This window comes from Catharus ustulatus, chromosome 4 (assembly GCF_009819885.2).
Source record: "Catharus ustulatus isolate bCatUst1 chromosome 4, bCatUst1.pri.v2, whole genome shotgun sequence".
NCBI lineage: Eukaryota > Metazoa > Chordata > Aves > Passeriformes > Turdidae > Catharus > Catharus ustulatus.
Window position 1 is genome coordinate 59,251,892 of NC_046224.1, and position 24,530 is coordinate 59,276,421.

General features: G+C 46.5%; 1 protein-coding gene across 1 annotated transcript; it reads right to left on the bottom strand.

Annotated features, from left to right (window-relative positions):
* Positions 1 to 2,847: 2,847 nt before the first annotated feature.
* Positions 2,848 to 9,824, bottom strand: LOC116994928 (lactosylceramide 4-alpha-galactosyltransferase-like). The gene is made up of 2 exons (XM_033056912.1): positions 9,761 to 9,824; positions 2,848 to 4,030 (listed from the first exon to the last, which is right to left on the bottom strand). Exon 2 carries the CDS (start codon positions 3,993 to 3,995, stop codon positions 2,904 to 2,906), a length of 1,092 nt encoding a protein of 363 aa, XP_032912803.1. The 5' UTR covers positions 3,996 to 4,030; positions 9,761 to 9,824; the 3' UTR covers positions 2,848 to 2,903.
* Positions 9,825 to 24,530: the final 14,706 nt, after the last annotated feature.

A 24,530-nucleotide genomic window follows, 5' to 3' on the forward strand; every position in this document is an offset into this window, starting at 1 on the left:
AGAAGAGGCCAAGGCGATTCTCCATCCTTTATTGCATGCTGGGGTGGGAACATGACCTCCAGGGGTGAGGAAAAGGCTGAGGTACTCAATGCCTTCTTGACCTCAGCCTTTAAGCAAAAGCCCAGTTACCCTCTGCATATCCAGAGCTGGAAGACAGGGAGCAAAATGAAGTTCCCACACTGCAGGAGGAAGGTGTTCATGAGCTGCTGTGCTGCCCAGACTTGTACAAGTCCAGGGAGATGCCATCCTTCATCATAAGGCTATGGAGGGAGCTGGTGAAGCAGCTCACAGAGCTCCACTCTCCATCATTTATCAGCAGTCCTGGTTAACTGGAGATCTCCTGGAAGACTGGAGATTGGCTAATGTAACACCCATCTATGAGAAGGCTTGGAAGGACAACTGGGGGAACCATAGGCCTGTCAGCCTGACCTCAGTGCCAGGGAAGGGTACGGAACAGATGACCTGGAGTGCAATCACACAATGTGTGCTGCATCACTGGGGCATCAGGCACAGGTTTAAGCAGGTCTTGTGCTTGACTGACCCAACCTCCTCCTATGAACCCCAAATGGTGGGGGAAAGGCTGGGGATGTTGTGTATCTGGGCCCTCAGTAAAGTCTCTGATCACTGCTCCCACAGCGTTCTCCTGGAGAGCATTGTCCTTGCAGCCCAAGGATTTAACAGGTTCCTTGTTTGCTGGGAAAAAACTGCCTGGATGGCCAGGCCCAGGGAGTGGTGGTGGAATGAATGCAGCTGGCATTGTGCCCCAGGGCCCACTGTCAGGGCCAGTCCTGTTTCACACCTTTGAGGTTTAACAAGACCAAGTACCTACTCCTGCCCCTGGGTCACAACCCCCAGGACCTCCAGGCTGGGCAACAGTGGCTGGGAAGAGCCCAGCAGGAAAGGGCTGGGGCTGCTGGTCGCCAGTGTATGCCCAGGTGGGCAGGAAGGCCAATGGCCCCTGGTGTGGTCAGCAGGACCAGGGCAGTGACTGTCCATCCATCCCCCTGTCATGGGCACTGGTGAGGCCTCACCCCAAGCGCTGTGTCCAGTTCTGGGCCTGTCACTGGAGATGCACATTGAGGGGCTGGAGCATGTCCAGACAAGGAAATGGAGCTGGACAAGGGGTTGGAGCACAGGTCTGATGAGGAGGGGCTGAGGGAGCTGGGGCAGTTTAACCTGGAGGAAAAGAGGCTCAGGGAGGCCCCATTGCGCTGCACAAGTCCCTGACAGGAGGGGACAGCCAGGTGGGGGTCAGGCTCTGCTCCCAGGAACAAGGGACAGGAGAAGGGGAAATCTGCTATGAGGGAAAAAAGGGATAGTAGAATGGTTTGGGTTGGAAGGGACTTTAAAGCTCATAATCTTCCATCCCTCCTGCCATAGGCACTATCCCAGGTTGCTCAGGTCCAGTCTGGCCTTAGACACTGCCAGGGATGGGGTAGTCACAGCTTCTCTGGGCACCCTGTGCCAGGGCCTCATCACCCTCACAGGGAACAATTCCTCCCCAATATCCAATCTAAACCTTCTCCCTGTCAGTGTGGAGCCATTGCCCCTTGTCCTGTCACTCCAGACCCTTGTCAAGAAACTCTCTGCATCTTTCCTTTAAGCTGCCTTCAGGCACTGCAAGGCCACAATGAGGGAACCTCAAAACCTTCTCTTTTGGCAGAATTATCCCAGTTCACTCAGCCTTTCCTCCCAGCAGAACTGCTCCATCCCTCTGATGCCCTTGGTGACTCTTCTCTGGCCTGGCTCCAGCAGCTCCCTGTCCTTCTTGTGCAGGCCCAGGGCTGGATGCAGCAGTCCCTACACCACAGTACGTTCAGCTTGGATATGAGGTAAAAATTCAGAGTGCTTAAGCATTGTGTGCCACTGGCTCCATAGGGAAATGGTGGAGTCACCATTCCTGGAAGTGCTCCAAAAAATGAGTACACATGGCATTTTGGGATAAAGGCTAGTGGGTATGGTGATACAGAATTGAAGGCTGGACTCAATGATCCTGGAGATCTCTAATAACCTTCATGTGCTTCCAAATTTTTTACTTTTGTCCCTGGGAACACTGCTCTGAGTCCTGGACCCGGTCCATCTGTTCATGTGGACGTGTCATGCTCTGGACTTCCACAACAGGTTCAATATTCCAATGAAAGGGACGTAATCCACCTCAGAGCACTGCAGAAACAGGCAATGCTGAGACCCTTCAGAGTGTGACAATGGTTGGTTAGATGTTGGCATCCTACAAGAATTACTTCAGCAGAGCAAGGATCTTCATAAATTCCCCTCCTAAAAGAATTACTTTTATTTATTTGTTTTCCAGAGGAGTCCCAGAAAAGTCAACCCTCTGCTGTGGAACTGGAAATAGTAGGAAGCATCATTTGAAATCTTCTCACTTTAGAAGTTTGGAAGAACTTCACACTGAGCCATGCAGGGATTTAAAATGTTTTCTGCTTCTTAAAGCAATTTTCATATACTCTTGACATGTTGCCCCAGGCTGAGCTCCAGCAAACTGCGCCCTTCGGCACTGACCAACAGTGATTTACAAATGCAGAAATGACACCGAGAGCAAGCCAGGGGTCCCTACAGCTGTTGAAACATCACAAGGGGCTGCTCAGCCTGGGATTCACAGGAGGAGCCATTGGAGAACACCAAGAGACTTCATCAGCTGAGAGACGCTGATGAACAAGTTCAACCTTTCCCTGAACCTGAAGGACAGCAAGAGAGGCTGAACTCAGGTTCTGCTGTAAATTTGAAACACAAAGGATTGGAGGCAGATACCAGGGATATTAGGCACAAAACCAGAGCTGTCACACAGAACACCTGCTCTGGGGTCTAGAAACCAGCTTTGGGGAAGGTCAAAGGCACTTGGTTTTCTTTCAGTCTGGGGAACATCCCTGCAGCCAAGGGCCCACAGGTCACACTGCACGCCTTGACAACTGTTCAGAGTCCCGTTTCATCTTTGCATAGGTGGCAGGGCAGAATTGGGAATAGAGCTGAGCCAGCAGAGCCTGGGAGGGGATCTTTAACTTGGTCCCATGACTCAGCTTGTTCCATATGTGCACAGCATAGGTGTTCTTAAGGAGTTTGTGAAACTCTGAGGCACTGACTGCCTTAAACAACTTCTTCCAGTCCTGCCAGGGAACAGGATAAACAGCTTCTGGAGGAAGAGCCCTCACACCTTTGCAGTGTGTGCTCCTGATAGTCCGGATGGAGCACCACTTCTTGAAGACACGACTTAGGAGCTCTGGGCCTTGGTGTCCCCAGATCCAGCCATTGTAGTCCTCCACAAAATCCTGTATGCAAAGCTCCATGAACTTGTGTTTGGGTTTAAAGGACAGAAAGGCCCCATTCAGTACATCATGATCCTGAATCCCGAGGGCATTGGTGAGGTTCTGTAAGTTCTTAAGCACAATGACATCTGTATCCAGGTAGATGCCACCAAATTTCCACATGAGGACAATCCTGCAGGCGTCAGAGACGACGGGTAAAAAATAAGGTTCCCAGTGCCGCAGAGGCCACATATACCACCGTTTCAGAGGTGTCCCAGAAAAGAGCTCTGTCAAGTCCAGGGGTCGGATTTCCACGTTGGGGAAGCAGCTCAGCAAGGAGAAAGCCCAGTGCTTGGGTAAAGAGGTATTTTTTTTGTCCAACCCTCTCATGAGCACCACAACTCTTGATGCAGGATGTGTCCTGGCTGCTGACTCCACAGAGCATGAGAACAGGTAACTTGGGGCAGTTTTCTGTGAAGTCTCCACAAAAAACACATTTCCTGCAGAAGGAGAGGGTCCACCAACAGTGCTGAGGGGAGAAGGCACATAGTGAGCACAGTTGATCTCAGCAGACAAGTCATAGGTGGGGAATCTGTTCTCTGAGTCTTCCCAGATGCCCAAATACAACTCGATGTAGGCAAAGGATACTAACACAAAGATGAGGGTAAACACGGCCCAGGGCTTGTGGCTCAGCACCACCCTGGTCAGCTTTACGAGGCAGCTGGGCATCCTGAACATTCTCTCTCCATCCAGAGCCTGCTCTCCCGAGAAGCCTGAAGGGAAGGAAAGAAAAAACCTGACAGACAAGGTAGCAGAGTATGAGCCTTCCTCACAATGTGTCCCACCTTCACAGCAGTGCACAACAATGGACCACCATTAGAAACCACATCAGTTACCCTCTAGAACTTCCAGTAGATCTGAACATGAGACACATATGCAAAAAAAGTCAGTGAGGAAGAAACCAAATCGTCAGGAAACAGGACAGAGAACCCAGGTGGCACAGTCCTGTTTGTCATTTCTTCCTCAATCACCGAGCCTGGGTCACATATGGAAATTCTCATGTGCCCAGAAAATGGCTTTTTAAAAGCACTGAGAGACATCCAAATGCAAGACACTGGGATTTGGGGGACAGAGAAGAGGCAGTCGACAGACAAATGATCAGCTCTGTATCCCTAGAAGGTTTTAATCCTCCCGCACAGAAATGCCGGCACCTGCTGCCAGTGCAACAGTCAGCAAAACCCACCCCACTCTGCCTTTTACAGACCCTTTACATTCCCCACCCTCCACAGCATAGCTGGGTTAACCCTGTAAATCATTTTCTAAGCTGTATAAGAGGATGAGGCAAAGACTTGGTGGAACAGAGCCGGTGCTGTAGAGAAGGCACAAAACTCACCTGTCCCAGCTTTCAAGACATCACAAAAATTCCTGTTCAGCTGAAAAGATGTTTAAAAAGTTTGTAAAAAAGATGCTTTGAAAAAATTCAAGTCTGTGAGGATGCCTGCAACTCTATGGTCTGGCACTTCCTTTTTTTGAAAAAGGAACGGTGAGCGGATGGGGGGAAAAAGGAGAGGATGTGACATCACTCATCTAGTGTAGTTGATATAGAGGTCACACAGAAGCTATAAACAAGCCAGTTAGTTAAAAAGTAATTTTAAAAACAAGGAGGAAATTGGAACCCCATTCTTGCTACACTTTAAGATTTAGACTGGTAGGAAAATGGTTCGTTTTGCTTTCTCCTCCTTTGCTAAGAATTCCCAGTACTCACACTGCTTTGGGGGCTGCCCCGATAACTAATCTGACCCTGCCATGGAGTCGCCTGCTCCCACCCTAAGCCCCAAGTATAGAATGGCCCCTTGGAAACACGCTCTCTTAACCAAATACCTCACACATTCATCAGAGAATGTTCCCTCAAATGCCAGGGATCTCATTGAAGGACTTTGACACATTAAGGTGTCCCTCACTCTATGACAGTTCCCCCCTGACCCCCTGATCAAGGGTGGCTGACCCTCCCTTGCATGAGACATGCAAGCACGTTCATAAAACCCCTCCCCTGTACTGGTAACAGTTCAGCCACTAAATTTTGGGTTGACTGCAGTTCCTCCTCAGCTGCCTGAAACAAATATTGCTCTATAGCATCCCAGATCCCTTTCCCCTCCCCAAATCCTCCCATGCACAGCAGCATCATGGATGAACTCATGACAACTCTTGTCCCAGCACAGGGACTCCACAACCACTCTGGGCTGCCTCATCCAGTGTTTCACCACCATTCCTTTCATTCTAGCTTGCCACAGTTCAATTTGCACCCATTGTGTCTCCTGCCATCTCCGCATTGAAAAGAAGAGAGTCTCACTTGTGTCTTCACCCACCCACCTTCAGTCAGGTGTTTGTACAGCCTGACCAGACAGCCCAGCCTGCGCTAGTCCAAGAAAAGTCAGCAGAGCTCTCCCAGCCTCTGCTCATGCACCTTCTCACCTTAGTGGCCCTTTGCCAGACTTGCTCCAGTACGGACACACCTCCTTCATCCTGGGATTCCAGAACCAGCCCTCCAGGTGTGTCTCCCCAGAGCTAAGTGGTGGGCAAGGATCACCTCCCATGACCTTGCATGCCATGCTCCACAGGCTGTGGGGACATCTGCTGGCTCCTGGTCAGCTTGTGGTCCAGGGAGCCACCAGGTCCTTTTCAGCCCAGGTGCCTTCCATCAAAATGCTGCCTATCAATACCATGGCTGTGCTTATTAAATTTAAAAACCAAGTTAACCAACAGAGGGCTTGAGCTATGCAAACAAAAAATGCATCCAAACAAAAATTACAAAATGCACAGAGACACCTCACTGCACAATGCAAACCCTGGAATTTAAATAACATCAAGGATCCCTTGTTCCAAGCACAAGAGGAATAAAACAAAGCAAAGAGACACAGGGTTGCCGCCACAGATGATGCTGTAACTCAAACATACTAGGACTGCCACCAGTCTGCTGCTGCTGGATCTGCACATGCTCACATCTACTTTTAGTGCACCCCACCCTGAGTAAAGTGATTTCCTGCCTGACATGACTAACAATGCTTCACTGATATTTCCTTGGTAGCAAAATCACAGACAACAAAAAACGAAAACAACCCAGACTAGATGATAATTCAATGACTGGCTGATGGTACAACATGAATTGTGCATGAAGCCAACTTACATGAAGCCAAAAAAGCACCATGCATTCCTGCAATCCTTAACTTTTCAAATTGCAACAACTGATATTCAGAAGTCACTGAAACCTGGCAAGTCATTCCTAATAAAAAAAAAATCATTGAGTGATATTCCTATAAAACATTATATGATCTACATGACAGTTCAAATAGTGATAACAATGGAAGAAATGAACTGCAAAAATTCTTTAAGGGAATGCATTTAGTGGTGTCAGAAAATGAAATGTTATATTCTCACTTTGCACTGAAAGCAATTAGGATTGTTTTGTAAACAATTACATTTGAGCTGTGTAATTCTCAGAGTATGAGTTCTGCAGAAGGTTTCAAAACCTCCAGGTCTAAATTTTACCATACCAAGTAAAAACAAGTATTTTAGCCAGAGATGATCACATGATTACAGGGAAACTACAGTTGTCCACACTGCAGAAGTGCAAGTGTTCTTTCAAAAGCGGAATATAAATGGAGGATGTCAATAAAGACTTTGCTACTGTTTCCCTTCTAGAATTTGATTGATACAGCTTATATCTAGGTAATTAAGAGATTTAGCCTATGAAGCTGGATAGGCCTGCAAATTGGCAGAAAATTTCAGGAAAGAAGGTGCAAAGGGATGATCTAACTACTAGCAAATATATAGTATCTATAGGTACATAATATACTATTAACTAAAATGGATTTGCAATGCAATTCTTTGTTGCACCTCAGAACATGCAAAGAAATGGTTAGAGATGATTTTGCATCTTAAGCTGGGAAAGATGCTTTGGTTGATCCCAACATTTTCAAGCAATAGCTGTGCCCTCTCGTGGTCATTCCTGCAGTTCTGGGCAGTAAAAATATCCTGGGTTTAAGGAAAGTACTGCTGGGGTAGCAAAGCAGATCAACCAGAATTTGTCATGAACATCCAGTCTTCACAGGCTAAATGGAAGTATACTGAGGTATAGCTTCACTTCTTTGTTTTATTACTGCTTGTCAGTGTTATGTATTTTTATCAACACTTCAACTATTTTATGGTATTAAACTATAAAAGCTATATTTGAATGTATATCCAGCACAAATATAGCAACACAGCTCTGGTTAGCCTTGGAAAAATGTTTGCAGTAGCTCCTGTTGTCTTCAGGAGAAAGAACAAAATACCCCTGAGATAAGTGATGTTCTTTCAAGTAAATATGTGGATATAGGAACTGCAAAACACCTGAGTGGGTGTTTGTAAATTTGCTACAAATTTGGTAACAAAAAACAGAGAAGAGGGGGGAAAAGTCCAGCAAAGCACTGCTGCACACCTAGGTAGCTGCTAAAGGTCTGGAACAATAAATATCAGCCAGCATAAGCAGCCTGATAGAAGTATTTTGGGGGCCCACCAGAAAACAGCTGAATATCTCCATTTTTTCCAGATTTATATTACTAATGAGAGTAGAAGAGGTGAGATTTGACAACAACAGCATTCAGTAGGTGACTAATCAGTCTGCTAGGCATAGAAACACAGAGTGGTGTCCAACAGGGAAGCATGACCAGCAAATTCCCCTAGCATTTAAGGGAATTAGCTTTTAGCATTTTACCAACAGCTTTAGAGCTCCTCCTCCTGAACCCAGAGAGGACAGGAGACCAAGCACATGTGAATGTTTAAAGTAAGAGGAGAGCAAATATTTTAAATGGAGTATATTAGACCAATAAAATACTGCAGCTGAAGGCAGAGGACATTTAAGGCACCTGCCTTTAACTGCATCTTCTGCATTTATCATGACTTCACCTTTCCAGAATGAACCCTGCAATATCCAATTCACTTACAGTGGGTTTAGAACTAAGTTTTATCCCAAAATAAAAGCAGGAAGTATTAACACCCTCTTGTATAGCTGTAATAAAATGCTGGATAGACAGTGGGGTAAAATGCATTAAAAGCAAGACACAGCAAAGAGTCAGAGAATGAGATTAGCAAGTCTCTACAAAAAAATAAACAGATTGTGAGAAGAAATGATACAGCAGTTTTGATAGTTGCTGATTCCCAGATCATTGTACCAGCCATAGATATGATGTCATCTCACTGAAGCTGTCCAGAAAAAATATCTACAGGCTCTGTTATTTGCAACAGAGGATACCAATGATGTACATAATTAATGGACACAAACAGAAAATCAGATAGCCAGACATGGCAACATCACTATGTTGCAATCAGCCTCTCTGAATACAATAAGCAGGAGCCCAGGATGAAGGGAAAATGGTCAGCAATGCTGTTACACTTAGAAATTTGTAGGATCAGGTTTGCTAAGCTGGACCTGCCTCTTGTGAACGTGTGTGGGCTGGGCCTGGCCCCCTGGCTGGTCACACTCAGTGTGATCTGTCCCACAGCCTTCCTTGGCATCAAGGTCAGGCTCATGGGCTTGTGGCAGATCCTCCTTTAAGCCTTCTTGTAGATGGGTATCACATGGGCTAACCCTCAGTCATCTGGGACTTCCCCAGTTCACCACAGCTGCCAGTAAATGATGGACAGCAGCTCTGTGAGCTCCTCCACCAGCTCCCTCAGCCCCCTTGAGTGGATCCCACCCGGCCCCACAGATTGTGCCATTTTAAGTAGAGCAGCAGGTCACTGCTTTTTCCTGGATTACAGTGGGATTATCCTGTCCCTATTTTCCAGCTCAGGGGGTTCAACATCCTGATAATAATTGGTCTTTCATTTAAAGACTGAAGCAAAGAAGGCATCAAGTACCTCAGCCTTCTCCTCATCCTTGGTGGCAATGTTTTCCCTCACATGTAATAAAGGATTGAGAGTCTCCTTGGCTCTCTGTTAATGTATTTGGAAAAAAATTTAGATCTCTCTTGTGGCACTTGCCAGACTAAACTCTAGCTGGGCCTTTGGTCTTTCTGACTTCCTTCCTGCATAACCTAATGATACCCTTGTAATCTTCCTGAGCCACTTGCCCCCTCTTCCAAAGCTGGTATATTTTTTTTCCCTTGAATTCAATCAAAAGCTCCCTGTTCATCCAGGCCAGTTTTCTTCCCTGCTCACTTGTCTTATGACTCATTGGGCTGGTCTCTTCCTGTGCCTTTCAGATGTTGTTCTTAGAGAATGTCCAGCCTTCCTGCATCCCTTGCCCTTCCAGACTGCTTCCCAAGGGACTGCCTCCAACAGTGCCCTGAACAGGCCAAAGCCTGCAAGTCCAAGGCAGAAGTTTTGTGACTATATTCCATACTTCAAGAACTGAAAACTCTCATTTCACGACCACTATACCCAAGACAGACTCCAACCATCGCATCTCCCACCAGCCCTCCTCTGTTCACAAACAGCAGGGCCCAGCATCTCCAAGTTCCTCTTACCAGTAGCCAGATGTAGAAATTAATTCTGGGTTGTTTCAAAGTGATCTCTGAACTCCCAATCTACCGATCCTCTCTGCCTCTATAGCAGGCTTCATATTCCTTCTGCAACTGGAAAAAAAAAAAAAAAAAGATTAGTAATACTGGTAGCTTCACTGTCTTTTGGAAATTGTTTCCAAACAGTGTTTTCTATAGTCTCATGGTGTTGCCATATTTAACTTCCCAGACCTCATGTGTTTACTTCATTTTCCCCCTGGTTATAGATGCTATTTTGAAGAGAGCTTTATGCTTCTCACACCTCTGTCAGCATACTACAGAATGCTGTTTGGTTTCACCATAATACACAAATTGAAATGCCAAGATCTCAGCTTGGGCTGTAATGGCAGGGTGAAGCTGAGTGAATTCCTCCTGCAGTTCTCTCTTCTGGACTCTGCCTGTTCATCTGATTTCCAGGAATGGTTATAATGCAAAAAACAGAGACCACAAGCCAAGTGACCAAGGGAATTGCCGCACGCACTTGAGAGAGATAAACCTGAAGTACTTATGAAAGACTAAAGGGATGATGTTCATAAATGGCATATCCAAGGAGAGCATGGGGAGAGCTTTGCTCCCCCTCTTCCCTCCTGTTGAGGACACACCAGCCCTAAGCAAACCTGTCCCCAGCATATATCGGATTAAGACAGGTAACTGCACTTTCCCACAAGAATCTACTTTGCACTATGGCCTTCCCAGACTACACATTTTGGGAGGAAGGAGACAAAACAAGGAGGAGAATAACAAGAGGAAAAAGAGCCCTACAGAGCATAACTCCTGACAGTGTGTCTTGGATGCCCCCAACATGACAGCTCCCAGCACAGGAGAGCTCTCAGGCAGCACAGAGAAAATAATAAACTTTTAGTTAATTCCCAGGAGACCAGATCCAGGATTACATTCCTAATCCTTCCATGCTCCTCTTCTGCTGCACTGACAAGTTCTGCATCTCCAGTCCCACCCTGCTTCCCCCTTGAGGTACAACACCGGTGTACCAGCTAACCTTCATGAGCCCTAGGACAGGACTCATGACATGAAATAAGCTACATAAACACACTGTTCAGTTGAAGGTGTTATAAGTGCATGACATGTTGTTGGCTTTTCACAACTACTGGGATAAATGCTATATGTATAATGTTAAAATAGCTTTTCTGTATGAACATACAGTAACTTCACAATTTTAAGTCGCACCTCCAGGTGCCAGCAACTTTTTGTTCTTTGTCCATATATAAGCTGCACCTGATTATATGCCGCACATCCGGGTGTTGGCAACTGTCTTGGGTTACAATACAGAGTGTGATAAAAGGTATCTATTCTATCACCATCTGTTGAGGGTGGGGGCACTGATCCTTATCTCAACGGCAGATATTCTGCTAATGGGTCATCCATTGAAACCAGGCAGGGCATTGTTCTTTATCTTTTCACAACCCATCCTTCCTCCAGCGAGTCATTTTCTGCTAATGGCCATTGAGTCCCACTGTGGGACTGATAAAATTACTGCATCCCACTGGAAGTTGCTCCAGCCAGGGGGAAGAGCCCAACATTTCTTACCAAGATAAAAACAGAGGTTTTGAGACACTAAGGGAGCCCCTTTCTCCACTGGACTCCAGAGGAAAACCGGATTTCTCCACATCACCACTGGACCTCAGGAGGGAAACTGCACCTTGTACAGGAGCACTGCTCCAACTGAATCACATCTGTCACTGCAGGAGGGTGCAGCCACCATTTAATGGGACTGCTACCAACACCCTGCCTGATGGGGTGTCAGGTTGTATTCTGACTGTGTCAGGGTTTGGAGTTTGTTCCTTTGTAGTACTGTATTTCTATTTTAATTTCCCTAGTAAAGAACTGTTATTCCTAATTCCCATATTTTTGCCTGAAAGCCCCTTGATTTCAAAATTATAATAATTTGGAGGGAGGGGGTTTACATTCTCCATTTCAAAGAGAAGCTCCTGCCTTTCTCAGCAGACACCTGTCCTCCAAACTAAAACAGCAATTTTTCATTCTTTGTCCATATATAAGCCGCACCTGATTATAAGCCGCACTTTGGGCTCAGACCAAAATTTTAGTCAAAATGGTGTGGCTTAAAACTTACAGTAATTTCACAATTATTTTTCTTTTCTTCTAATAGCAAAAGTTAAACATAAGTTTTTTAGAGACAGTATGCTTAAACTACCCGCCTAATTGAGGTAACAGCCCGTAAATGTGCAATCAAGACCCTACCGCTAACACAACAATCATCAACACTCACCAACTGCAAAAAGCCAAAACCACCACTCAAACTAAAAAATAATAAAAAAAATTAAAACCACAAGCCAAAACCCACACATACTCTAAAAAAGCAAACCCAAAAAATAGCCATACTAAATAGTTCCCAAAAATTTTTAAAATATGTAAAAAACCTATAAATATGCAACAAGTTGATGTATTGTAAAGTGTATTTTAAAAAAAGTTCCCAAAGCAACCACGTGTTCTTGGCACCTTGCCAAGCACCCGGCTGCTTTAACCCTTTGCTTTATGTGTGTCTCCTATTGTCTTTTTATTAAACCTTTTAAATTTTACCAAAACAGTAAAACATGTTTTTCACAAAGGGCACTGCCATCAGTGTGGCAATACTTTTTTCAGAAGCGCCTGGCTCTTAAAGTTAAAAACCCAGAAATATTTCACAAGGAATATATTCTTTGGAAAAAAGATAAAAATGTAATCTGGAAGATGCAGAACATTTTAGTGTCTCCTCTGCTTTAATCCCTGTTTATCTTTTGATAGAAGTTTGCATAATTTAAAAGAAATAAAATCAATACAGTTCAACAGTAAAAACAGAAGTTCTGTCAGACAAACCAGAAATGTGAATAATGTAACAGAACTATACTATGCCTCCTAAAGAGAGCTATGGGTCAGCTTGATTGCAGAATTTTCCATTTCAGATTAATCATTCTTCAGCTGAAAACAACAAGAAAACTCTCTGCTGAGAATTTTTTCTCTCTCATTTCCTTTCCCCCTCTATTGAACAAAAGCCCTATTGTTCTATAACTTTTCCAAGACACCTTCAGCCTCTCAGACTGGCCACTTTGGAGTGTTTCTACACTACCTGACACATCACCTGATGGGAGCAGCCACCTCCAGCTTAGCTGCCCTTCCCTCCAGACCCTCTGCTTTCCTTGGGACTCTGAAGGGGTAACACACACTTTCTGTCCATACAGCTGCAAGAAACAGCAAGACCCCACCATCCTGTCCCTAGCAGCTTCCACCCTTTCTTAAAAATGTTCAAGCAGAGGCAGAGCGTGCTGCTCTGACCAGCTGCAGTTTTGGTGTGCAATGGGCTGTGTTTGTGTAGTTTGGAGCTGGTTGAAACCAGCTGGAATCACAGCCCCTTTCCACAGCCCTGCAGTCCCCGGCTCCCCAGATCCTGCAGGTTCTGCCTCAAACAGAGTACTTCGTAGTGTTTCAATACAGAGGGGTTTTTTTCTTCCTGTAAAGGTGAAACTTGGATTTGAAAGTTGGGTTACTAACCGGTGACCTGTTCTTCACTAGCTAGTGCAAACAAAACTGGTTATAAAAGAAATGAGGTGGTGAGGGTTACTGACTTATTGAATGATTCATTTATTTTCCTTCCCTTTGTTGTAACTTCAGTTTCCAAAAGTTACCTGTCCAATTCTTCAAAAATTCTTCAAAGAAGGAAGAAATATGATCCTAAGTGCCATGTCATTTACTTGCAAATGCAAAGGTCACGCCAACAGTTTGATGGCTTCTCATGTCATATTTTATTATTTGTTTAAGCCTGTCAAGAGCTTGTCCCAAGCAGCTCCTTAGCACATACCAAAGGGCTCTCTACCAGTTGAGCAGGAAGATGGGACATCCCAGCACTGCCACATACCTGTGAAAACTTCTCAGAAAGCAAGGCTTTGTGTTGCAATTAAGGAGAAGATGCCAACAAAGGAGGGATTACCTCAGTAATCCAAGGCAGAAACTTGGTCTACAAAATAAATATGAAGCTTTCCTGAGGGTTTGGGTTCCACAAACAGCTCGACTGGAGCACAGCTGTGAGGGAGAGTAGTTAAGAGCACTACTGCTCCCTCAGTACTTCTTCACAAACAGCAAGGAGATAGCTATGATCTGGTTTGGTTTTTTTAGAAGACACTGCACAGCTTAGTAAGAGAGAAATATAGAAGTATCTCAGGCAACAAACAGGAGCAGCAGGTTCCAACAGCTGTTTCAGCAACAGCAGAGAAAGCAGCAAGGAAGCCACAGGGTCCTCTGGAGCACTGCAAACACTTCTGAAGCCAGAGCAGAAGCTCCACTACTTCCCATCATGTCTGATGAAGTCCCATCAGAAGCTACACAACTGAAGGTGATGCAGCCCTGAGGTTCCATCGGAGGAAACAGAGCAAGAGGAAAGACCACAAGTACAGGAATGACTGCCACACCAATGCAAACATGCAGCTGTGTTTGCTTGAAATCCACTCCTGATTTTACCTTTACTTTGTGACTGCCTAAAAAGCAAAGCAAACATTAGTAAGTTCCCAGGCCCTGTCACAAAGAGGCGCTTTAGGACTCTGCTAGGACAACACAGAGATGGCTTGGGAGCAAAGAGGTATCCCAGCAGCCAGAGACAAGAGCCAGGTAGGTCCTCCCTCACCAAACCCAGGCTGCACTTCCCACCAGGCCAGGGACTGACCTGTTGAGTGCTTTTCCTGCGGCACACAGAGCAAGGAATAAACTTTTGGTTTTCTAAAGTCCCTTTCATGTGGCACTTGCCACATCCCAGCAGCAATCCCAGCAGGCACAAAGCAGCTGTCACACACTGCCAGAGCCCCATCCTGTTCCAGCCCCAAGGATTGGGTACCCACAGCTGCAGCAATGTGCTATTGGCTCAGCAAGGCACACAACATCCATCCCAAATTTTTTCAGAAGGTTGCAACCCATTCCAGGTGATATAAGACAAGTTTAGAGCTTTTCTACACAGCCCAGGTAAAACACTGGGTTTAAATGCTTTGTCAAATATGGTCCTTGATACTGAGTCTACGATATTTTCCCAGATTAACATCAGAAAAAATCCAGAGTCTTTTTGCTGCTGCTTCATGGAGAAGGTAAAATCCATGATTCCATTCCTACGTGCCAGCAGGTTTCGCCCTTGCTTTTGTTTTTCCCAGAAGGCCAAGACTTTTTTATTTTTAAGCTTTTCCTTTAAAAGCCAATGGAAACATTAAACCACAAGAAAATACACAAAACCTTAAAAATCTCAAACTAGAATAAAAACACAATTGTTAATGCAGACTTTTAAATAACATTTGGTACACCAAAATTAAACATACTAATCTTGGATCTAGAGCTAAGGCAATTTAGAAATAACCAGTGGGTGTAATCCCCAGCAAATACATTTGGTGTTAAGGTACCCTTAAATGAAATAAAAAATAATAATAAAACCAAAACACAGGTTGCTGAAAGTTTACATAAATCAGTTCCCAGTTACTGTGTTTCAGAGCAGCTGCAGACAAGCATTTTCTTCCTTTTAAGCCCAATGGCAAATTCAAGATGTCAAAGCTTTAATCAAAAACAAATTAGCAAAAACCCTCCTAGAACTACTGACTGCACAAAGCAAAGCACGTGGGTTCTTTCCTTCCAAAGACCACAGTCAAAACTGCACTGCACCTTCTGCTTTTACCCCTTTGTTCTTTCCAATCCAGCATGTTTGCCAAGAGCAGAAATAGGAACTGATACTCTGAATTGCTACCACGTGCCTGTGAAGAGCTGTGGTCAGGGCCAGTCTCTAGAAACACTCAGAATGAGGCAGTTTGCAGCAGAGAGAAGAGCTCAGCACTCGTGTTTGGATCTGTGCTTCTTTGTCCTGTCCCAGCACTATGGGCTGCATGGGAGCAGCTGCAGGTCAGGCTGCATGAAGCCATTCCCACAACCACAGCCTAAGGGGGAATCACAGGGCCTTTCCCAAGGATGCACCATGTACTGTCCTCACCACATTTCAAATGCCTGTTTACACACCCTGCACCTAAAGTATAACTTCCTGCTCATTGAGGAATACCAAAACATATGGAACATGGAATACCAATAGCCTGATATCAATGCGTATGGAACACCAAGAGCTAATGCAATTGGCTCTGTTCACTTCTGCACACTTTATGTGAAAAACACGTTTTACTGTTTTGGTAAAATTTAACAGGTTTAATGAAAAGACAATAGGAGACACACATAAAGTAAAGGGTTAAAACGGCCCGGTGCTTGGCAAGGTGCCAAGAGCACACGGTTGTTTCAGGAATGCCCCTTCAAATACACTTCACAATACATCAACCTGTTGCATATTCATAGCCCTTCTTGCATATTTAAAAATTTTTGGGAACTATTTAGCATGGCTACTCCTTGGGTACGCCTTGTTAGAGCATGCGTGTTTCTTGGCTTGGGGTTTTAATTTTCTTCTTATTATCTTTTAATTTGGGTGGTGGTCCTGGCCTTTCGCAGCCCGTGAGTGTTGATAATTCTTGTGCCAGCTGCAGGGCCCCCATCACACGTTCACAGGCTGATATCTCAGCTAGGCGGGTAGTTTAAGCACACTATCTCTAAAAAACTTATGTCTAACTTTTGCTATTAGAAGAAAAGAAAAAACCTGTACTCATACAGAAAAGCTATTTTAACATTATACATATAGCATTTATCCCAATAGTTGTGAAAAGCCAACAATATGTCATGCACTTACAACACTTCATGACAATATTCCATTTGCATTTAGCTCAAACAGGGCATATCAGGATTGCTGGTGACCTCCCTGAATGCATCCTCTTAAAATTCCATACTGTTCATGCTCCACATGGCACTCACACAGAGAATTCACATGCCTGATCAGGAGCAGAGATTTCTAACACTGAAATCGTGACTGCCTGCTCAAATGAACACAGGGCTGAACTACTGAAGGAAACAGCTGGAGCGGTACCAGGGCAGGGTTAGGAAGGATTTTGGAAAAAGATTCTTCACCCAGAGGGTGCTGGGGCACTGAACAGTCTCCCCATGGATTTGATCACAGCACAAACCTGAGAGAGTTCAAGGAGCATTTGGACAATGCTCTCAGCCCAGGATGGGATTGTTGGGGTGTCCTGTCCAGGGCCAGGGGTTGGAATCAATGATCCTTGTGGGTTCCTTCCAACTCCGCTTATTCTGTGATTCTACTCAAAGAGAGGGCTGGTGGGGAAGTGTCATTTCTGCCCTGCAGCTCTCTCAAAACTCTCCAGGGAGTTGTGCAGGTATGAGCTGCACCCCCTCCCCACCAGGCCTCCAAGGTATGGGGCAGGACAGAGGTCACCAAGGTGTAGTGGCAGGGCAGGAGGACCCTCTGGTGACATCTGCTCCTCACTACTCAGATACCTGGGATTACCCAAAAAGCCCCAGGAAGATTAATTTTCTAAACTTTACAAAACACCCTCTACTTGTTGAAATTCTGCATGTCCTCACAAGGATCTCATATGACCTTGAGTGTTTGTTAGTGAAGGCTCATAAACACAAACAAAACACTACAGCTTGATGCCTTCCTCAGATTTCTGTGCCTATTTCATGAACGAGAGGTAAGATTTACTTGCACCTGTCAGGCATGATAGCAGAGCAGCAAAGCCCCAGCAGCAGGTACTGCACAGCTGGCCAGCCCTCTCTGCTGCAGAACACAGCATGCCAGTGATGTGGGAGCTGTAACCTGCCTCCCAGCTCATTTTCTTTGTTTTTTTGAACCTTCATCCATCCTCTTCAGGATGGACTGTGGTCCCCTTGCTTCTCATGACAGTTGCATAGTTCCCCAAAACTGTTCTGCTCAACACCTTCCTCCCCACTCTGACACAGCCCTTGAGACACTGGGGAGCAGCAGCTATTGAAGGATGGTTTCAGGAATCTGAGGTGACCACCAACCCACAAACCCTGAGCTGTGAGGCAGGACAGAAAATGGAATTGCACAACAGGGGAGAAAGCTCTGGTATCTCACTTCCCACCCAAAATAACACAGGAGGATCACTCTCAGCACCCTGTCAAGAAAAGTTTCCCAACACCTTTTTTTTTTTTTTCGTAGACCATCATTTGGGTCTTCTTTAACTGAAAGGAGCAGCTTTGTACCTCACAGCCTTTAGTTTTCAGGAAGCACCTACATAAACACCTCATCAATACTTAAAATGAAAGGGATGGCAGAATTCGGCTGTGTAAAGCTTCTGGAAAGGGCAAAGAGACAAAAGGACAGATGCTAGCAGTGAGCGAGCTGGAAAACTGATACAGCTCCATGCCACCAACAGCTTCCAAACAGTAGTTTCCTGTTACTGTTTCTGTAGGAAGCCATGCAGGCTCTTGTGTGCTGGAGTATAAAACTTAAGACACTGTTTTAACCCTCATAGCTTAAGAGGATACTGGCACATGGCTAGGAAAGGAGCTGCCCTGTGGTGGCACATCCGAGGAGACCACGAGAACACACCAGCCAGAATTCCACCTCATCAGGTATTAAGAACATTCTGTTAATTCACAGTATCACTGCTAACTACAAGGAAAGAATCTAACAGCAGACTACACATGGATTTAGGGGACCTCTGTTTATTTTGCTGCTCTGGAACAGGTTTCTTACAGACCAAGGAGCAAGTCACTTAGAACTGACGCAGGAAGAGTCACCTCTAATTTGAAATCATAGTGAAGTTGATGTCTAAATTTCTTCAACGATCTCAGGGGTTGTTTTCTGTCTCACAACTTTCCTCCTATGAGTATTGAGGAAGTACTTTCCTGTCTGACAGGATAACTGCAAGGCTGAACTTATCAAAGATTGGGAGACATTAACCTTGCATAGACAGGTTAAGCAATTTTACAAGAGAGCGTGAACACTTTCCAAGAGAAAAATCTAAATAAACATGATTGCACTTAATCCTTCGCTGACAGGGGAGTGGTTGGTTGACAATGCCATAATATGAATTTCACTGGATCTCATTTAAGCTTTTGGGCAGAGTAACCCAGCCCTAGTTTAAGGTAATTGTACAAGTCAGTAAAGACAGCAAAGAAATTAGTCACAAGTGAGTTGGTGGCATATCACCTGTTTCCCAGTCAAAGCACCACCCAAAAGATCTGTGAATATGTTCTGGAACCTGAACAGCCCAGTAACTTGAAGTTTTAGTGCTAATTTGATCAGGATAAAACACACCCCCTGATGAGAGCAGAGAAAGGAACCACAAAGCCAGAAGACACAGTCCAAGTTTTTGACAAACCTGGGAAGCACAACCCTTAGGGAGCTGAGTAACAGCACTGCTACACTGATTTACTGGGACAAGTAAAGACAAGAGGGGTGTCCCCAGTGTCTCCTGCCATCACATACTGATCCAAACCACCAGGGCACTGACAGCAAGGCACATCCAGCTCATGGGTATCCTGCTCCCCTGGTCTCACCTCTACACAGGGAACAGGCATGTCTGTATGGTTTCTTATGGTGACTGTGACTGGCACAGAGGCTCCTCTCTGTACTAGAGACCAAATGAAGTGAAAGCAAGATGGAAGAATTACTCATAAGCATCTTGTGCCAAAGTACCTGCTGATGAAAAAGCCAAGGCGATGGCTGCTTGCTGCTAAAGGATGTGGCCCCACTCCCTCCCTCCTTAGGCTCTTCCTTGGTGCTCCTCTGAACCTGCTGTGACCAGTCTTGCTAAAGCTAAAGCAGCAAAAGGCTGTTTCTGTTAAAAGTTTGAATGTTCTACCTTGTGGCACAGGTGCCAGTGAGACACACACAAATTGGCACAGGAAGATCCTACAGCAGGCATCCAGCAAGCTGCATCCTTCTGGTGTCACTAAACTTCAGTGCATGGTAACTTGGCACAATGATGCCCCTCAACAGGAAAAACTTCATTGGAGCCACTACTGGCTGGAGGAGCAAATGCCTCGAGAGTCAGTAGAAATCCCATGAGAAGGAAACCTTGAGGCACGGGGACAGCTGCTCCCTGAGCTGCGCACCTGAAGCTAAACCTGGTACGCTTTCCACTCAGCCTCACACACTCCTGCCCTGCAGGGTTGTGGCCATTTGTGTGTTGCCAAACAGGGCACATGAACAAGACAAGGGCGATCACAAGTGCCTCACCACTCAGTGCTTCCTCCTATAGAGCCACTGCCTCGAGATCCCGCTGGGATTGCTACAAAACCCAAATACAGGGGTATCTAAGTTTCTCGAAATTTGCTCCTCCGGCTTCCATTGCAACAAACCCCATGGAAATAGTGCAAAACCACCGGCTTCTTCAGCGTTAAGAAACATCCAGTCTATTCTGAGAAACCTCTCACGCATTAGAAAGCAACATGTTCACTTAACCAGGATGGTTCATTTTTAGCCAAAGCTTCTAAACTCGTCTTTTTTTTCAGCAGCAATAATAGTTTTAGGTTATTACAGTTACAAGAGTTGTGTATTTTTAAAAAATGTCTCTTACTTAAGTGCTCTCTTCCCCCTCTCCTACAGTTCTATTCTGACTCTCCATCCTTCTCCCTCAGACCTTATTCCTGTCCAGACTCCGACGTTTTCCAGAGCACGTCTGCCCGGGAACACGGCGGCCAGCAGCACCTTCCCATTTCTGATGTCTTTCCACCCTCTCAGCCAAGTCAGACCTCTTAGTCACCCTGGCAGAGCGGAATTCCTCTTTTCTCCCTCCCAGCTGACCCTTTCCTCCTCGTCCTCTCCCTGCCGCCCCCCTTCCAGCATCCCAGCGGAGGTGCTGGGGCAGGATGGATCCCGGCCAGCCCGCGGCACAGGTGGGCTCGGCGTGCGAGCTGCCGCCCTCGCTCGCCCCTCGGCCACTGCACGCACAGCGCTGCCCGAGCCGCACAAACCCCGCAGAGGTGCGGGGAGCCCGGGGGGAACAGCCCTGCACACCCCGCGCCCCAAGCGCCGCTCCGGGAGGGAGCGCTCGGAGCTGCCCCGCAGAGCCGCACGGAGCCGGCCCCGCTCTGCCCGGGCCCCGCTGCCGCTCCGACCCGTGCTGAAACAGCCCTTTCCCCGAGCGGGACAGCAGGGCCGAGCCGCCCAGCCCCGGTGCGGCCGAGCCCCGCACCCCCCGGGCTCACCTCGGCCGAGAGCGCGGCTCCGTCCCGCAGCGCCGCCCCCGCCGCTCGCACCGCCGGACCGGACCGGGATGCCCCTCCCGAGGCCGCCCCTCAGGCCAGGTCAGGTCGGGTCGGGTCGGGTCGGTCCATCCCTCAGGAGGGACTATCCCCGCCCCGAGCCCCACGGAACGACCCCACCCCCTGCACTGCCGCTGTGGGCTTTTTAATTCCCGCTGTGCCACTTCAAATTGCCCTAAGGATTTTTATCCCCCCACCTCGCACTCTTCTTCCCGCTTCCAGGAGTTTGTGCTCTACCCCAAACAGCTGTACCTCTGTTATCCCGCAGGGGTGACCCACCCCGGGCAGGGACATCCCGACTCCGGGGCCGCTAATTACGGACAGGAGGAGGAGCAGGGGGAGGCGGACTCTTCCCACACCTGTTGACGCTAAGCGGACTCGAGTCACTAAAGATGGGAAACCGAAAATTTTAGTTAAAAAAAAAAAAAAACAAACACAGCAAAACCAAACAAATAATTAAAAAAAAAAAAAAAAGGCAGCCCGTACCTGAGCTGCTGACGTGTTGCGAAGCAAGTTTCCAACGTAGCCTCAAGCAGGAGGAACTTTGCTGTTAAATTATTCCTGGCAATGATTGCTTAACAAGTCCTTAATGAGCATGAACAAAGAAAGGAAATTTGGGCTTTCATTTAGAAAAGCAACATTGCCTGCTAGGCTGCTGTAGGGTGGAGTAGATTGCGTTGGAAGATCACCAGAGAGTCTGCGAAGCAGGTGGTAATCAAGAATGGTTTAGACATAAATAATCCCACCTGAAACAAGAGTAGAACACGAGATCTTTACAGATGCCTTCCAGCCCCGTGTTTTGATTCCCTCGGTATTTATGTATTGCTAATGTGTTACAAATGTACCTGTGACAAACCCTTCCACCACAGAAATACTGACACTGCTGCAAAAAAAACTCTGAAAAAAAAAAACCCTCTGAAACTGCTTCTCCCCACCAATAATGTGTTGTTTCTTTTATCAGAGCAGGTCTTAATCAAATCTGAAGTTAAAAGAGTTTTCAATATATTTTTGTCTGTGCAGCAGAGCAAAATTTAAATCAATGAGAGAGTTGCTGCTACTGAAGGTGTCAACGCTCATCCTCCTTGGAGCATCCTGCTTGGATGCCCTTCCTTGCCTGGTCCCTGGGTGAGAGCAGCCCTCGGATGCAGTGGGAGGCAGGATGGGGTTTGTGAAGCCCATGGGAGCATTCAGGAGCCAGCAGCTGGATCGTGGGGGCTCGTAAAGCGAGCGCAGTACCTGCAGCACTGCCACACGCAGACACCCCGTGGGAAGGTGACAAAGTGGGGAAGGACGGTCTGGAGCCCAGACCTCTCTCTGCAAGAGTGCCAGAGCCAGCATTTGTGTCCCCTGGGGCTACTACAGCAGGGATGGTAAAATCTTAGCTTCTGGACATGGAGATGGATCCAGACAGCAGAATTCAGATCTCGCCTGTGCCTCCGGGATGTCTTACCCTCAGTTCCTGAAGCTTGAAGGGGGGCAGTACTCAAAGGTGCCATCCAGCACCGCTCACAGGTCTGGGCTGGGGTATGCGGGGTCTGAAGGAGCCAAGTCCAGGTGTGGGAAGCAAAAAATCCACCCCGAGTCCCCGTGGAGACAATAAGGTGTAAATCAGCCTCCAAAGCACCCATCACAGTAATAGCATCATTACCTCTGAACTAGTTTGACAGCTTCAAATCGCCTGAGTAAGAGAATTTTCAAGCTTTTGGTCCGGTTTTGGTTTGATGAGCAGTTCCTCTCATGTCATCTCATGTTCCCGTATGTCATCTGTCAGCCGGTGAGGCGACTCCAGAGTGACCTGGCAGGGGAAAGCCGCTGGGGAGGGGTTGCTGTGACAATACAGGTGGCTCTTCTTTGTCCCTGCTTCAGATGAACCAGCGAGCTGCTGGCCAGGGCTGAGCCATGCTGCTGGAAAGAGCTCCCACAGGATTAATTCTGTAAAAGCAGCGTAGTCACGGCACTGCTCTGCCAGCCTGGCACAAGTGAAGGGCTCGGGAAGGAGGGAAAGGAGAAGGGCGAGGTGTGGCTGGCACCGGGTGATTAGATTGCTCCTTCCTGCCCAGGAGAGTGCTGGGGACACGGCAGGGCAGGGGGCACATCCAGGGGCTGCCTGCACACAGCTCAGGGGATGGAAGCAAGGCAGGCAGCCAGCAGTCTCCCAGATATCACACCCGCTGATCCCTCGCAGGATCAGTCTCCCAGATGTTTTACGGACCATTTCCTTGGAGGACAGGTTCAACCCAGATGTTCACAGAGCTGCAAGGCCCAGCGTGGTAAATGGGTATAAGCAAGGGTGTGATTTTGCCCTTGGGGCTGTTAGTTCTTGCCTAAGGGCAGTCTCCTGCAGGCACAGGGCGTCTGGTACAGCCCTGCTCCTGCCTTTCCACCCAGCAGCTCCTCATGGGGTCATGCCAGGGAGCAGCTTGTCCTGGGGTGCTGCAGCTGGTGACCCTGGCTGGGCTGAAGGACACTCACATCTGCTCTCCTCCCTCGTGCTTTTCAGTCTCAGCAGTTCTCTTGCTGTCTCTTCTGACTTGAGTTTTAGCCAAATAGAAGTTTTCCTTCTCTTTGGAAAAGCAAAGAGATCAAACCCTTTTGGGATGCAGCCAGCAGTTCTTGTCTGGTGTTCTCCTGCCAGGAGCCAGATTGCAGACTGAGACCCTTAAGACACCTGCCTTTTTTTGTGCCATGGAATTCCCAATCTGCCTCAATGGGATTGGCACTGCAGTGTGTTCCTATTCCCAGGTTTTCTTGATCAAGTTTCTGTGAGAGGAAAGAAGTAGAATAAAACCAGCGAGTGCTTTGCTAGCAGACACTCACACCTTGGAATGAAGTTCCTGAGCCTCTACCAAGAGCTTTCTTTAAAAAAATGAAGTTGGCAGAAACAAATAAATCCTTTTAGAGGCATTAGGACATTATAATATTGATTGATCAGCATGCACCAACCCTGATTTATGCACTCTGATACATTTTGGCAATTGAGTGAAGCGTGATAATAAACATCATGTCCAGCAAGTGGATTAATAATAGAGATGTGATGTGAGGGAAATTGGAACACTGTGGTACCTTCAGAGAGAAAGCAGGATGGCTGCTACATAATTTAAACCCAAAGTGAGGTGTTCTACCACAGACAAAAGGCCAGCAGCCCCTTTCTCTGCACAATAATGGCCTAGCAGGTCTCTGCTTCAGCTTTCTGCCCATTCCAAGAATACCTAAGGACAATTCCCCTGTAACTACAGCTAGCAGCAGGGTGACCTGGAAACATTTGAGTACATGGAAATGAAGTAGTTGTTTGTCCCTTTCTGTAGGAGCCTGAGATTGCAAAAGTTTTCCCTGGCCCAAGCCCAAAGTTAGAGAATATTGAATTAATCATCACTGTCAAATTGGGTTGGATCAGATTGTAAAGTGTCATGCTGATTATATAAAATAATTGTAATTTCTATCACATTTAAATAGATTTAACCATATTCAAAATTTGAATGCTGTTTCAAAAGGAGTATTTGTTTTGAGTCGGAGGGAAAATGTTTATGTAGAAAATGTCAAATTTGTAAAATTTTTGTGTATTTCTAATTCACCTTATCATATTTCATGTTAGTTTCAATACTCATTAAAATTCACTTATTCCTGCCAAGAA

Coding starts and splice junctions, on each gene's coding strand:
- LOC116994928 (XM_033056912.1), bottom strand. CDS start 3,995: ATGTTCAGGATGCCCAGCTGCCTCGTAAAGCTGACCAGGGTGGTGCTG.